At 34.2% G+C, this 15,493-nt stretch overlaps 1 protein-coding gene across 4 annotated transcripts in view; it reads left to right on the top strand.

Moving 5' to 3' along the window:
* LOC140452845 (probable phosphorylase b kinase regulatory subunit alpha) overlaps window positions 1-13,467 on the top strand; it is a 95,203-nt gene extending 81,736 nt beyond the window's left edge. For 3 of the 4 annotated variants that reach the window (XM_072547188.1, XM_072547180.1, XM_072547183.1), the window contains 2 exons: window positions 388-645; window positions 3,258-13,467. In XM_072547188.1, the coding sequence (XP_072403289.1) occupies window positions 388-645; window positions 3,258-3,485 (486 nt within the window). In that variant the 3' untranslated portion in view covers window positions 3,486-13,467. The remainder of the gene's footprint in view (window positions 1-387; window positions 646-3,257) is intronic. The other variant, XR_011952226.1, reaches the window with a different exon arrangement.
* Window positions 13,468-15,493: the final 2,026 nt, after the last annotated feature.

The following is a 15,493-nucleotide window of genomic DNA, read 5'->3' as shown; positions in this document are numbered from 1 at the left end:
TCAAAGGGGTCGTTTGGCCGTAACCTTTCCACACTCCGACGTGAAAGATCTTTTGTGTTATCTATGTTCACTCCAAGCGATCTAGGTTTTTAAGAAAGGTTCTCCTACGAAACTACAGAAAAAGGAAAATTCATATATTCAAGTTGATTCTGACTATTCATTGAATCGTCAGAATAGCCTGCACTACTATGTCACATACTAAATTAGTTTGTGTTTCTCAGCATAGTATATCAATAACCGTTTGTTAGATTTTCAATAATATCTTTGTTTTGAAAATGATTTTTAGTTTGTAGGAGTTATAGAACAAATTACTTTTCTAATTAACTCTTATTACTTGAAAATCTTTTATATTTGGAATTATTTTTTAAATTGTTGTTCTTGTTTTAGTGTCAAGGTTTAGACATTGCCGGAAAAGTCCTGCCCCAAACGTTAACTCAAGAAATGACTTCTGGTGAACTGAAATTTGCTCTGGCAGTAGAAACTGTTCTAAATACGATTCCACAACCGGAATACAGACAACTTATAGTAGAAGCTTTAATGGTTCTCACATTAGTTTCGGAATATAACATCGTTCCGTCGCTGGGTGGTATCATTCAAGTGGAGTATTTGGTACATATAGCAAACGAGTTGTTCCTTGATGATCAGGTATTTTTTTTTTAAATAGGTCATAGGATAGACGTCAAAAATTTCCATAACAAAAGGACTTAGTAAAATAATAATAATTTTATTTTTTAACATAATACCTCTTAACTTTAATACATATAACAATTGTTGGATTTTTATAATCCAACAAAGTTTTGTGGAAATATGATACATAATTGTACCTTACCTATAAAGAACATGCATTCAACAGAGAACTAGCCAAGTTATCTACCTGATATCTAACGTAAGGTACACAATCGAGTAAAACTCCAATCTTTATACGAACAGAAGTTCTTTATAAGAACAGAAGAATTATTATGATTTCAATGATTCGCTAATACAGACGGCACGTGCAGTGTTGCCACTTCTCGTTTTTATGACAAAAGTAACAAAATTAACATAAAAGTAAGGTTAATATTAGTGGCTAATAAAAAATAAAACAATTAAATATTTTACCTTGCACTGAACCACATCCTTTGTACGAGAATCCACTGTCTCACTGTATATTTTTTAGAACTTTTTTATAGTTGATTTTTAAATATTGATAGAAGTCCTAGGAAGATTTAAAAGGTGAAAAAATTGATGAAATTCTAAGGAAAATAGTAAAAGCAACAGTTATATGTTCCTATAAAAACAGTTATATATACTCCTTTGGATTTACGTCACTAAAACCGTGGCCATCTTCACTTCTATTTACTGAAACTCTATCAAACGTCCATCAAAGATGGCTGCAAAACTTGGAACACGAAATAACAAACATTCTGCAAAAGATATGCAGTACCACATGGAGTTACTTAGCGTCTACACTTAGATCGACAGCACTGGGACTCGTGTATCTGGTTGCGGAGTACTATGCACCGGTATGGCTCAACAGCCCGCATACAAACATACTGACTACTAAAAGAGCTCAGATTTGTGATTATAGCAAATATGGGGGCTCGAAGCAGCCTGGGCCTCAGAAACGCCAAAGACATCATAGGCCTAGTCCGTATGATAGGGGTGATACAATGGACCCGTCTTAAGTGGTCTGAGTGTCTGAAGGGCTCACAAATGGATCTACTATAACCATAAGTAAAGATAAAACTAACATAGTCAGAAACATGCAGAAAATGAAGAAGAAGAAGACCGGATAATAGCTGGCGAATGACTACAACAATAGAACATGAAAGAATTGAATTGAGCTGGAAGAAGTCAAACGAAGAGCGAAAAATAGAGAGAACTTTCAATTCCATTATTGACTAAGAAAGCAAACATCCATCCTATACTCCATTAGGAGGGACGGCATTAGAGAAAGAAAGGATATAGCCTAATTGCTTAGTATTGTAATGTCCCTTTTTGTTCTGTAAAAGTGATCTTGTTCGTGACTGTCTTCTTCACCATTTATGAGATCTCAGAAGATTTATAGGCACAACTGTATATGGCAATGAGATAAGACAGGGAGATTCCCTGAGTCTTCTACTGTTCAATCAGATTGTGGATGAAATAATAAAAAAAGTAAGATCTAAAAAAGGATACCAAATGGGAGAAAAACAACTTACAATAATCTGCTATGCAGACGACGCAATACTAGGCTCTCAAAGTGAAGATGATTTACAACGTATGCTGCACCAATTTAATATAACCACCAGAAAATTGAACATGTTAATTTCCCCAAAAACAGACAAAAATCATTGTTATAACAGCAAATTTACTAAGATGTAAATTGGAGCTGGAAGGTCAGATAATAGAATAAATGATCGAGTTTAAATATCTAGGCATCACATTACGTAGCTACGGAAAGCTCTAAACTGAAATGGGAGTCACAGGTTGCCTGAATAAAACAATATGGAGAAATAAAAATATCGGAAAAGAAAAATAAAAGGCAGAATCTACAAAACAGTCATCAGACCAATAATGACATACGCGGCAGAAACACTACCTGATACAATGAGTACAAAAAGGATGTTAGAAACAGCGGAGATGAAAAATTGATGGTAAGACACTATAGGACAGAACATCCAGGTGGAGAACATCAAGAACTGGGTAATAAATAGAAGAGTAGAATGGAACCATCATATAAGCCGAATGACAATAAATAGAGTAGTAAAGACGGCAAGAGACTGTTCCCCAATAGGAAGGCGATCAGTAGAAAAACCACGAAAACGATGGTACGACAACTTACTGGAGGCACATTGAAAAAGAGACAGTGTCATGTCTACATAAAAAGAAGAAGAAGAACTGTATATATCTTGTATAGTACGAAGTTTATAATGCAGCCGTCAATTTTCAAACCAACCATCAAGTAAATTCATGTGTATACTATTATGTAAAATATTTATAAAAAAATGTTACGTAATATGATATGAAGGAACAGTTTTGAAAAAAATTGTAATATGTAGGGTACTTAAGGTAGGTAGGTATCATAGGGTATTTGTTCCCAAAATTGTTAGTAGGACTTCTAGTGACAGATAAATAATTTAAAAGGTATTTTTACTCGGTGTCTTTTGACAACTTTTTGAAGAAATAAACATAAATGGCGATTAACAAAATAGAAAATAAAAATCAAATTAAACAAATTTCATGAAATATAATTTTTCTGCTTCACTAATTTAATGCTATTATTTTTTTATTTTCAGATGAAATGTGAAGGTGATGCCACTTTATGTTGTGCTAAACCTAAGGAACTAAGAGAAATGTCGAGAACTGGAGGATTATTGTGCGGCGGAGCTGCTTACATCTGTCAACACTTTTACGATAGCGCTCCAAGTGGCTGTTACGGAACTATGACATATATGACACGAGCTGTAGCTGTCACTCTAGAAGGCTTACCAAAACACGGCGAACTGGATTGCACCATCAGCTAAACGAATTTTAGGCCTTTTAAATAATTTGAATATTTCTTATTTGAAAATGTGATTGTTTTGCATATTGTTTTATCAATATTATTTTATGATAAGGAATTGATTTAATCATTATAGGGTTTTACCAAACAAAATTTTTTGTTTCTTGTATATGTTATTAAAATTAGTTCCTTACTAGTCTATTAAAAATTGTGTTCATTTTCATTGTCAATTCAGATCAACTCTGGTTTTTGCTATATGGTAAAACTGTACGAATTGTCAGCACTGACTGGCTTATTTCTTTACATTTGTTTGATTTACTGCTTATGTTCCAGCAGATATAATACCTGCTACATCTGGTAATAGTAGTATTTTTCTACTATTATATTGTTTCCTATATACAAGGTTTTTGGATCTTGATTCAGATTATTCTTTCTTAAGAAGCTCATGTTAGAGCTCATTCACAAAGTCGAATTTTACACTTTTTCTAATGTAGAAAGTATTCTTTAACTTCAGATTAGAATGAATCCATCGTGAAAGTATTTTTTAATACTATATATATATATATATATATATATATATATATATATATATATATATATATATATATATATATATTCAAAAGAGCATATCTTTGCCACTAGAGTTGCATATAGGCAAGCTATAATGCACTACATACAGACATACACTAAAGAAAATCTTGCGCATTTAATATATTGTGAAATAATGCTAACAGTTTATAAATCGTCGAGACAGGTTGTGCAGTATATTGTACATATCAAACGGATTTTGACAATATCTTATATATGTTATTAAAATTAGTCTACATATAACCAAACATTAATTGTTCTTTAATTAAATTAAGTGTTTTAAATTAAAGTTCCTTACTAGTCTACTAAAAATTGTGTTCGTTTTCTTTGTCAATTCAGATCAACTCTGGTTTTAGCCGTATAGTAAAACTGTACCACTGATCTTAAGGTTTATTTCTTTACATTTATTTGATTTGCTGCTGGTGTTCCAGCAGATATAGAACCTGTTCCATCTGCTAATGGTAGGTTTGCTGCTAGTGGTAATATGTAAGTTTTAATCCGAATTTGTATTTTTCTACTATTATAATGTTTGCTATATACAAGGTTTTTGGAATCATGATTCAGTTTACACTTTCTTAAGAAGCTCTTGTTAGCGCTCATTTACACAATCGAATTTCACATTTTTTCTAATGTACAAAGTATTTTTTAACTTCAGATTAGAATGGTTCCACCGTGAAATTATTTTTTAATACTAATGTATATATTCAAAAGATAAATTACCACTAGAGTTTCATATAGGCAAGCTATAATGCACTGTATACAGACATACACTAAAGAAAATCTTGGGCGTTTAATATATTGTGAAATATACTAACCGTTTATAAATCGTCGAGACAGATTGTGCAGTATATTGTACATATCAAACTGATTTTGATATTTGCTATGCAATCAGATTCATGCCTTGCTCATACCTCCGTCGTCGCCATGGCGAAATTGGTCGAATTGGGCTACGAACTGTTGTCCCATCCACCGTATTCTCCAGATTTGGCGCCGTGTAACACCTTTCATTTTCCAAACTTGAAAAAGGCACTCGCCGGGTAGAAATTTAAGTCGAATGAGGAGGTCATCCGCGCAACGGAAGTCTACTTTGCAGACCTCGATAAAACTTATTTTTCAGACGGTTAAAGAAGTTGGAGTATCGTTGGGCCAAGTGTATCGAACTAAAAGGAGACTATTTTGAGAAATAAATCGCCACTTTTCCAAAATTTACCTTTTTCTTATAGGAGCGCCCTAGTATTCTGTTTGGTATTCCTTACATCATTTGTTCGGTCGTGGACTAAGCATATTGTGCAATAAACCCGAAAAAACTTTATTTCTGTTTGAAATAACCTGAATCAAAGGATATTATTTTTGTTTAGCTATTTCTACACCTAATAAAAAATGCCGATAAATATATTGCATCGACGTTTATTTTACATGAAATTTAAATTTGTTCATGTCGAGTTTTGCTTGCTATTGGCTTGGATGTGCCATGTTTTAACCACAAACTCTTGCTTAAAATAGTAGAAATCAGAAAAATTTTGTATTTTTTATTAAAAAAAAAGTGTGGTCATGGTCATACACCAATATGAAAAAATAAAAAATATTTAAATATCGAAATATAAGTGTCTTCCAAACAAATTTTTTCAATTTTGTTGTCGCCTGCTTCCTACTCTCTCAAAGCATAAGTCAACTAACTTATTTTGACGTAGATGTAGTAGGATTTTCGTCAAAGACTTTCTTGAAAAAGGATAATGTTTCATATTTTTTTCAAGAACATGGGTTATAAACCCCCCAACCTGTTTTTTTGACAATCAACCTGAATGTCACTACGTTAGCATAATCTTGGTTTTCTCTCAGAAGCTCATAAAAACACTTAGCTCGACTTTTGTGAAAACGCTGATAAACCATTATCTGATTTTTTGTGCCAGCATCTAAGGTCTTATTAGTTTGTCTTTAAATTGCAGACACGTGGAACATTCAGTTCAAAACCAACATTATATTTCGTGAATATGTATCTGAAAATGATTCCATAATCTTCAGGTTTCTTACAGTATTATTAAAAATTTTCCAGAGCTTTTGCAAGGTTAGATCTTTTTCCTTTCGCTCTGTCTCCTCCACGACGTTATTTCAGGGTCTCATTAGTTTGTTTTAGCCTCTTGTTAATATTTAAAATTCTGTCTTTTTTAACTAGTAAAATGTCTATAAAATCTTGTCTACATACATTAACTGTTAAACCATCCCTTCTTTTAGTCTGACATGTACCCTAGGCATGTGTTACATTCAACTCCATTCTTATTGGTTGACGTGGACATGTCGGTGTTTGCACCAAAGTCGGCTGTGGATATGTCGAGTTTTGCATCTAGAGCTTGTTCTGTATCCAGAATATTTCATGTAAGATGTCGATATATTAAAACTATACAGAAACTGGTAGGCCTTTGTATAACGGGCAGAATTACATAAAAATGTCAAAATCGTAAAACATGTGACTTATGGGGTTTTGCATTTAGACACCTGATATGTAAACTATAGTATTGCATAATATTGTGCAGTTTATGTTCAAAATGTAACAGAAAACTAATTATTATTGCTAAGACTTTTTTTGAGAATATATATTTTTGCTGACGTATACAAATATAAGCTCAATTTTAAGTTTATCAAATCTGTAGTGGTACAGCAAAAGTTAATGTCCATCCAACCTAATTTTTCAGAGTAGCAATGTTGAGATCTAATGTACCATAAGCTTAGTGAGATTTGTAAATTAATAATGTATTTTAACTGTTTTATGTTAGACAATCATCGACAGGCATCAATTTTACTAACTTAAAATATTGCCATACTACTAAAAAAATAATCTATAATGATGCTTGGATCTAAATAGAGCATAGCGGAGCTAAAAAAGGAGATAACTATATTAAAAATTACTTAATGAGTCTAATATTGGTAGTGAAATCTAGATGTTCATGGATAAGGAATGATCATTGTTTTGATTGTGATATTACAATATAAAATATTTGTAAATTTATAATCGTGTAAAATACTAATTATAATATTATTGTGTAAATAATATTTATCGGTTCTAACAGTATATATCATCACATTTTCAAATAGATTTTATATAATAATTTTTTTTTTATTAGAGTAGAAACTTGTAAATATATATTTATATAAACACTATTTACCACATGTATATTTCAGCTCAAATTGTTATAGCTTTGAAATTGTTGTGTGTTTTGTGTAAGGGTTGGAAAAGTAATGGAAGCTATTTAAAAAGTTACCCAAAAATGGGTAATGTGTTTTTTTCAACCAAGAAAAAGCGTGACTAAACAATTACACGTGAATTAATCGTGATTTCGAGTATTTTCGATTCTATACTCGTAAGTAATCACAAGCATGTTTCGTGTTACGACTCGCCTACTCGTGTACATATATTTTGCGCGCTTTCCTTAGCTGTGAATATTTTATGGTAATTTACTGTACAAATAAAATTGGCTTCTATTTTTTTACTGTGAATAACCTATTTGTCATGTATAAAGTTTTGTGTATGATTTTGTTGGTTGAGGATATTTTTCCTACATCCCTACTAACGTAACTTACGTAGATTTCCTTTATTATTTATTGCCACACTTAATTCAATCCAAGTTGTAATAAAAGTTTATGGTAAAATTAGACCTTACTCATCAACATAGTCTTCTAGAGTGATACACGCTTTAAACGCTTCTGTAATAATCTGATTGTTCCTTGTATAAAACAATTTATCTTTGGTGTTAAAATATGCCATATTTTCCTCAATATCCTCCTTATTTAGCTCTTTCCCTGGGGAATTTTTGAAGTGATTTTATTTATCTTATGGCATACAACAAGAACACATAATTAAAAATCAATATAAAACGTTACACGAAGTATTACAAACGAACATCTAATCTATTATTAATCATCATCATCATCATAAGTGGCTCGACAATCCGTTGTGGATCTTGGCCTGCTCACAAAGAAGTCGCCACTCCTGTCGATTCCTGGCAACTTCCCTCCATCTTCTAACTCCTAGAATCTGTAGGTCTTCTTCCACATCATCAATCCATCTCATTCGTGGTCGTCCTCTGCTTCTTGTGCCCTCTGGTTTTGAAAATGTTAATCTCCTCGTGTATTCGTGATCTGACATCCTAGCAATGTGTCCAGCCCATCTAAGTCTCTGCACTTTAACGAATTTCACAATATCTGGATCGGTGTATAACTGATACAGTTCAAAGTTGTATCTTCGACGCCACAGCCCATTTTCATTTACGGCTCCAAAAATCTTTCTAAGAATTTTTCTCTCAAAAATACCAAGAAGTCTTTTATCATTTTGAGATAAGATCCACGTTTCAGCCCCATATATCAAAACTGGTCTTATTAAGGTCCTGTATATATTAAGCTTTAGTGCCCGTTTTATATTTTTATTTTTTAAATGTCTCTGGAGGCCGTGAACAGTTCTGTTTGCTATTGCTATGCGTCTTTTTATTTCGTCGCTTATGTTTGTTGCGTTTACTAGCGATCCAAGATATGTAAATTCTTTGACTTGCTCAAAGGTATGGTTGTTAATTTGAATTCTTTGTTGGATATTTCGAGGGTTTTTAGAAACCAACATATATTTGGTTTTTTCCTCGTTTACCACAAGTCCTAATTCACTTGCTGCGTCCGTAAGCCTTGTAAAACACTGCACCATGTCTCTCATACTTCTGCCCACTATAACTATATCGTCAGCGAATGCGAGAATTTGCGTCGATCTATTAAAAATAGTTCCATTCATTCTAATATTTAATTGTCTGATTGCCTTTTCCAAGGCAATATTAAAGAGCAGACACGCCAACGCGTCCCCCTGTCTTAGACCATTATTAATGTCAAAGAACGTATTCTCCTTCAACTCTAACGCATGAGCTTACGTTTTGCATTGTTAGGTGGGTCAACTTAACTAACTTAGGTGGGATCCCAAAGTCTATCATTGCATTCAAGTCTATCAGTTCTTTTCACACTGTCATAGGCTGCTTTGAAGTCAATGAAGAGATGGTGTGCTTCTATGTTATATTCTAGTGACTTTTCTAGAATCTGCCTATGTGCTTGAATTTGATGTGTAGTTGACTTTCCAGCAGTAAATCCGCATTGATATTGACCAACAATATCCTTTGTAAAATGTTTAAGTCTTTCAGATAATACATTGCCGAAGATCTTGTACGCAGATGCTAACAGAGTAATGCCTCTATAGTTCTTACACTCCAGTTGATCCCCCTTTTTATGCAATGGACATATTATTCCCTTCAGCAATTTATTATTAATATAATGTAAAAAATTTTCGGTCACATTCAGGAACTCATCGAAAAGTCCAGGGAATCGCCTTCGGGGGTATTCTTCAACAATATGACGGACGGTCTGTCGTTGCGCACCACAGTCACACTCAGGAATAAGGGCGTTTCCCCATCTATATAAGCTGTCAGCACATCTACCGCTACTTTTCTTATTCTGTTTAGCGTTGTCCCGGTATCGCGGGTCAGGTCAAAGCCGGGCTGTTTCTGATCGATACAGACCATTTGATGTGCTTCCTGTGGTGAGTCGCTCTCCCATTGTCTTCTTCAGGCGTTGGTGAGGTTGAAATGTTCCTCATGTAAGGAGTTGGCTCTTAGCAATGGAGGATATCTGGAGCGCAGTCTGTTTATTTCGATATCAAGCTTATCATGGTAGATGGGTAGTTGATGGCTAGTCTCGATTTGTTGATATTCTCTGAGAAGAGAATGATTTCTTCGCAGTTTCGGCGGTGCAATGTGACTCAGAATGGGAAGCCAATAGTTCGGTGTGGGTCTAATTGTACCTGAGATCATTCGTATTGTCTGGTTTAATTGGGTGTCAATAATCTTCGTATGTTTGCTATTGAGCCAGCCCGGGAAAGCATATTGAGCCACCGAGTATACAAGTCCGAGAGCGGATGATCTGAGTACGGAGGCTGAGGACCCCCATGTAGTACCACATAGCTTTTGGATGATATTATTTCCCGTTTTCAGTTTTGCTGCCAATCTTTAAAACTTAATGTTCTGTCCAGAGTCACTCCAAGATATTTTGGTGTTGAGTTATGAGTGATCAGTCTGTTTTCAAAGTGAACGGAGAGTTTTTTGTTGGCTTGGGCATTATTCAGGTGGAAACAGCACACTTCGGTTTTCGTTACATTGGGCCGTAGTCTCCATTTGCGAAAGTATTCTCCCATAACGGCAAGGTCATCCGTTAGTATTGTTTCTGTAATATCCATGTTATTATGTCTTGCTGCAATGGCCCAATCGTCAACGCAGCCAAATTTCTGTGAAGTTGTCCCAGGTAGGTCTGCGGTGTATAAATTAAACAGTAAGAGTGCCAAAACAGATCCCTGTGGCAGTCTATTGCTGAGCTTCATTTGGACACTTTTAAAATTGCCCACTGTGGCCTGAAAAGGTCTGTCGGTGAGCATGCTATCAATGAGTTTAGTTACTTTTTGACACGGAATGGCACGAATTAGTTTGTAGATTAGTCCTTGTCTCCAGACAATATCGTATGCAGCTGATAGGTCAATGAAAGCAACGGATGTTTTTTGCTTTCTTTGAAAACCTGGTTCAATATGTGTTGTTAGGGATAGGATCTGATCTGTGCAGTTGCGGTTAGGTCTGAACCCTGCTTGCTCAATAGGTATCAATTCAGATATGTTTCTACTAATTCTGTTGTAGATTAAGCGTTCCAACAGTTTATAGATACAGCTCAGCAGTGCAATCGGTCGATAGTTTTGGGGCTGATCATTTGCCTTTCCTGGTTTTAATATGGCTATTATTTGATCCCTTTTTTAGTGAATGGGGGATTTCTCCTGATTTTAACATATCTGTATAGAAATCAGCCAGTCATTTCCTAGCATATTTGCCACAGTGGAGTAAAAATTCAGGATGGATTTCTGATGTTGCTGAAATAATTTCTTCTGGAGTAAACTCGTCAAAGTATTCAGATGTAGGCGGGCATGCAGACTTTAGTATTTTTAGTTCTTGTTTTACTTTGGTGGTGTGGTCACGATCTCTAGGTGCTCTTGAGGTTGCTACAATGTGGGAGGCTACCCTGTTGGGAGCTATTGGTACTTTGTCACTATTTGGGAGTCTGCTACTACCAAGTTTTCTAAGTAAAGACCATGCTTTTCTGCTTGATTTATCAAAGTCTAATCTTTCCACAGTTTCCATCCATTTTTGTCGTCTGGCTGCATCCAAACTGTGTAGCAGTTCGTCCGCAATTTCTCTGTCTTAGATTTCGTTGTATTCTTGGTACAATTTCTCGCATTTTTCATCCCATCCTGGAACATACTCTTTACGATGTCCTCTAGGTATAGTTTTCTTCGCTGTAGAGATAACCGCGCCAACAAATCTCATGTAGTTTGCACCTGTTGGGAGTATCCATCTCAGACATTTGTCCAATCTTCGAGTAAAAGTCGCCCAGTCTGCTTTTTGAAAGTTCCACCTAGGTCGAGGAAAGGATTATATTATTGGAATTTTAATGCCAATTTCTATTACAACTGGTCTATGTTGGCTATATGAAAAATCTGGGAGTACTGTACCTGAAGCTGCCAGTGGTAGTGATAAACAGCCACTAATAGCTTTGGACCAGATCTGAAGAATACAGTGTGTGGGGAGGCCATTTATGTTCTTTTATCATCGTTGCGATAGACAGTCAAACACTTCAATAGCGCTATATTGAGCTTCGAAGGTGTGTAGTACACGTCATATTTAATATTGGATCGTTATGCTTTTAAATTGGAGATGCATAAAGCATATTATATATCGGCAATAGCGCTACGGTATATTATTTCTGAAAAATCAGATCTAATCGAATTGAATCGAAAAATCGAATCGAATCAAATGGAATTGAATTAAGTTAAATGAAAAACCATCGCTTCCCCTGCTTAGACGATAAGAAAGCTTTGCTTCTCCTCCTCGGTCACCACCAGTGCCACATTTCGTTTTTTGTTAAATTGCTTCGTGTGTTTAACATTAAAAAGCTTTGTGATTCAGCTTTTTTGAAGATTTATTTGGAATTTTAGTGAGCTGTCTATAAATTGTCTTAAAAATTTGTAGTCACATCGCTTCCTGCGATGATAGGATTCATTTTTAACTATTTTGTATACAGTCGAAAGTGGAATTTCTGTTAAATCAGAAGTTGTTTGTGTCAACAGTTTGTCATCGAAGCCGAATATCTTATGTAGATTGTTGTACACTTTAAGACATACTTGCTGTGTTTCAGCATTTAAATGTATTTGAATCTTCTGTATGGATACTTTTCGGGAATTACATTCACATCGGCACTGGCACTTTCTACAAAATCGTTATTTTCAAAAACAACGATTCAAGGCTGTGCGAACCGGTTGCGTCGGTGTAAACAGATAGGGGATCAAAGGGTTCCGCTCTTAAAGTGTTTCTACTTTTTATATTTGTTACTTTTATTATCCTTAAACCAATATGACGTATAAACCAATGATACGATTGGTCTCAAATTTTGGCAGTCGACGTTTGAATGTTGATACTTTCTAAATTATATTTAGATTTTTTATTACTAGCAATATTTGTACATCAGGCTCACGACTTCCTCTTCAAAAATCAGATGATACCCTACTTTGCAGCCAACTCTGTCCTTTAACTAAACCCCACTAAGTAAGAAGGCCTGTGTTCTCGATAAGAGCTAATAACTTTCTTAAGTCGTTTAAAGATTTCTGATGGCTCGATACCTGTTGTGCTGGCTGTATTCGCCGGATATCATGTCATTAAGCATTTAATATAAATTTTTGCCGTTTTACAATTCGTTCACTCTATTTATGTTGTAGGTCTGGGACTTTCGTAGTGATTTGATATTAATATCATTAATTTGAACCTTTTTTGGAAGCCGTCTGTCATAAACCGGTAGTACTGTAGCCAATTGGCTTATTGTAAATAATTTCAACCTTTGCATTAGAGTTTTGACTTTAATTTTTTAAATTACAATTACAATTTTAAATTAAAAAATCAAGGTTTTCTCGGAGGGTATTTTGTAATTAATACATGGGATATAGACTGTGGTTTTGAATTATTTTTTTCTTAGATTGCCTCTATGACAGTCAACGTCCGTTCTTCTTATGTTAATGCATCGTCGTCTAGTAATATGTGGCCCAGTCGCAGCAGAAACGTAGGAAAGAAATAATTCAGGATATGGCTTACAAGGAAGAATAATTTTGTGCAGTTATGTCTCAAATTCATGCTTTAAAATTATATGGAAAAGTGACTAACAATTTTCGCATTTGATTATCATTAGATATTTAAGTGTATACGATGCATTATATGGTAGACAAAATAAAAAAATATATTAACTCTGCTTAAACAAAGAAAGAATCTTGCGAACTATAGTTCTATTACTCTATTGATTCATCTACACAAAATGTTCACTAGGATAAGAGCAAAATTAAAAAAAAAACAAAGCAACCGGTTTATATTCCATCTACGGTACGAATAATCATCTATTATCAATATATTGATTGAAAAATCAATAGAGTATAGGCAAATTGTTTTGTATCCTTTGTAAACAATTTTATCATAAAATTCGCATAAAATAAATGTATCAAGTTGTCAATAAATACATTGGGATAAGCAGACAACTTAGAAGCAGATAATATTTAAGTCAGAAAACCAAAGTGCTGACAATACAATAGTTACCAATGCTGACATACGACTCCGAAACATCTAGACCATCTAAAAAGTAGATGAAGACCTCTTTCGTCTTTAGACTAGGAAAATTAGTGCAACTCTCCATTGAGAACTTGCAACGGTTGTTATTGGTTTGGACTGAATGGCGAAGGAGACTTAAGAAGATCAAGACTCTACTTTATGGCTGTAAGTCCAGTGATGTTGATCATTATATTCTTCAAAAATTAAAAAAGTTTATGAGTTGACACCAGATTCTTATTTATTAACAGCTGTTGCTGTACTCATATACGATTTTTTTTATTTTTGTGGATTAGAAGCTTACTAAGAATTATTCTAATATAATGTTTTGTTTGTAGTATATATAACGAACATATCAGTTGTGTACTATATTTAGTAGTGTATACGTAATATTTTTTTTAAAGCGTTTTATCTCTGACATTTATTTTATCAAGGCTAATATCATTAATATGAACAGAACTCAGATTGTTACAATACTACAATATCTTGAGCTGTAAATATTTTCTACTCGTATATTGGTAAAAAGTTTATAATAGAACCGTCCATTTACAAAATATAAATGAATACTTCCATTACTGTCCAATTCAGTTATACTAAATTGGTGCCAAATGTTTGTTTGTATTACAGTTCCTGTATTTGTTATTATTATAGAATTTATTTGCAAATTCGGTGGTTAATTAAAGGAGCATGTCAAACATTTCAAATGATGGATTGTTAAAATCATTTTATTAGGAGTTCCGTTTTGTTGGAAATAAATATTTCAGTAAAATATCTGTTTTTTATACCACCTTTTCATCAGATTCCAGTCGTTTACTGTTGATAAGACGAGTGAAATATGTAAGTAAGTAACTTACTGTAAATGCATAAGACCGCTGAAAGGACTGTTGTGAAATATAGACATTATAACAAAGAAATCGTAACATAGACCTAGTCAATCAGTCTAGTAAAGACCAAATAAAGTCTCAAATATGTTTTCATTGCGTTGACCAAACATCATCATCATTTTCAGCATATTCTACCGAATATGGTGCAACCTCCCTTACACAGTTATTCTTCATTTCTGCCCATGATTCTCGAAAATTTGCCTTTCTGCGCCATATTGTACCGGCTTGTTTCCTTATGTCATAGTCTCCTCTTAAATGTGGACGTCTTCTTGGTCTATAGTCTATTGACGCCTCTTGGATACTACAGTGTAATTCTAGTGGACCACCTATTGTCAGTTCTTCTCGCTAAATGTCCCGCCCACTGCCATTTTAAAGATTTAATTCTGTGGATTACATCAGTAACCTTGGTTTTCTGTCTGATCCATTCTATTCTTTTTCGATCTCTCTTTGTTATCCCTAGCATGCATCGCTCCATTGACCTTTGACTCACTTTGAGTTTGGATATTATCTCTTCCTTTAGTATCATGATTGTTAGTACACACTGATCGAATGCTTTTTTCTTCAGGTGGATTGATTGCCATCTTCGATTTGAATATAACTGCATTTCTACCAAAAAATGCCTAAGCCAGTTTCATTCTTCGGTTGATTTCTGGAAGTAAGGAGCCAGATGTATGTATTAATTGTCCCAGGTATACATACTAGTCTACTGTCTCAAGTGCAGTGTTGTTTATTATTACATCCTGGACATCCACTAGCACGTTGTACATGATTTTTGTTTTTGTCAAGTTCATTTTTACGCCAACTTCATTGCTAGCTGCATTTGGGTCGCTTGTAAGTGCTTGTAATTCTGCAAGATTATT

The sequence above is a fragment of the Diabrotica undecimpunctata genome, chromosome 1, assembly GCF_040954645.1.
Source record: "Diabrotica undecimpunctata isolate CICGRU chromosome 1, icDiaUnde3, whole genome shotgun sequence".
In the NCBI taxonomy this organism is placed as follows: domain Eukaryota; kingdom Metazoa; phylum Arthropoda; class Insecta; order Coleoptera; family Chrysomelidae; genus Diabrotica; species Diabrotica undecimpunctata.
This window is presented reverse-complemented; position numbering and strand designations above follow the sequence as displayed.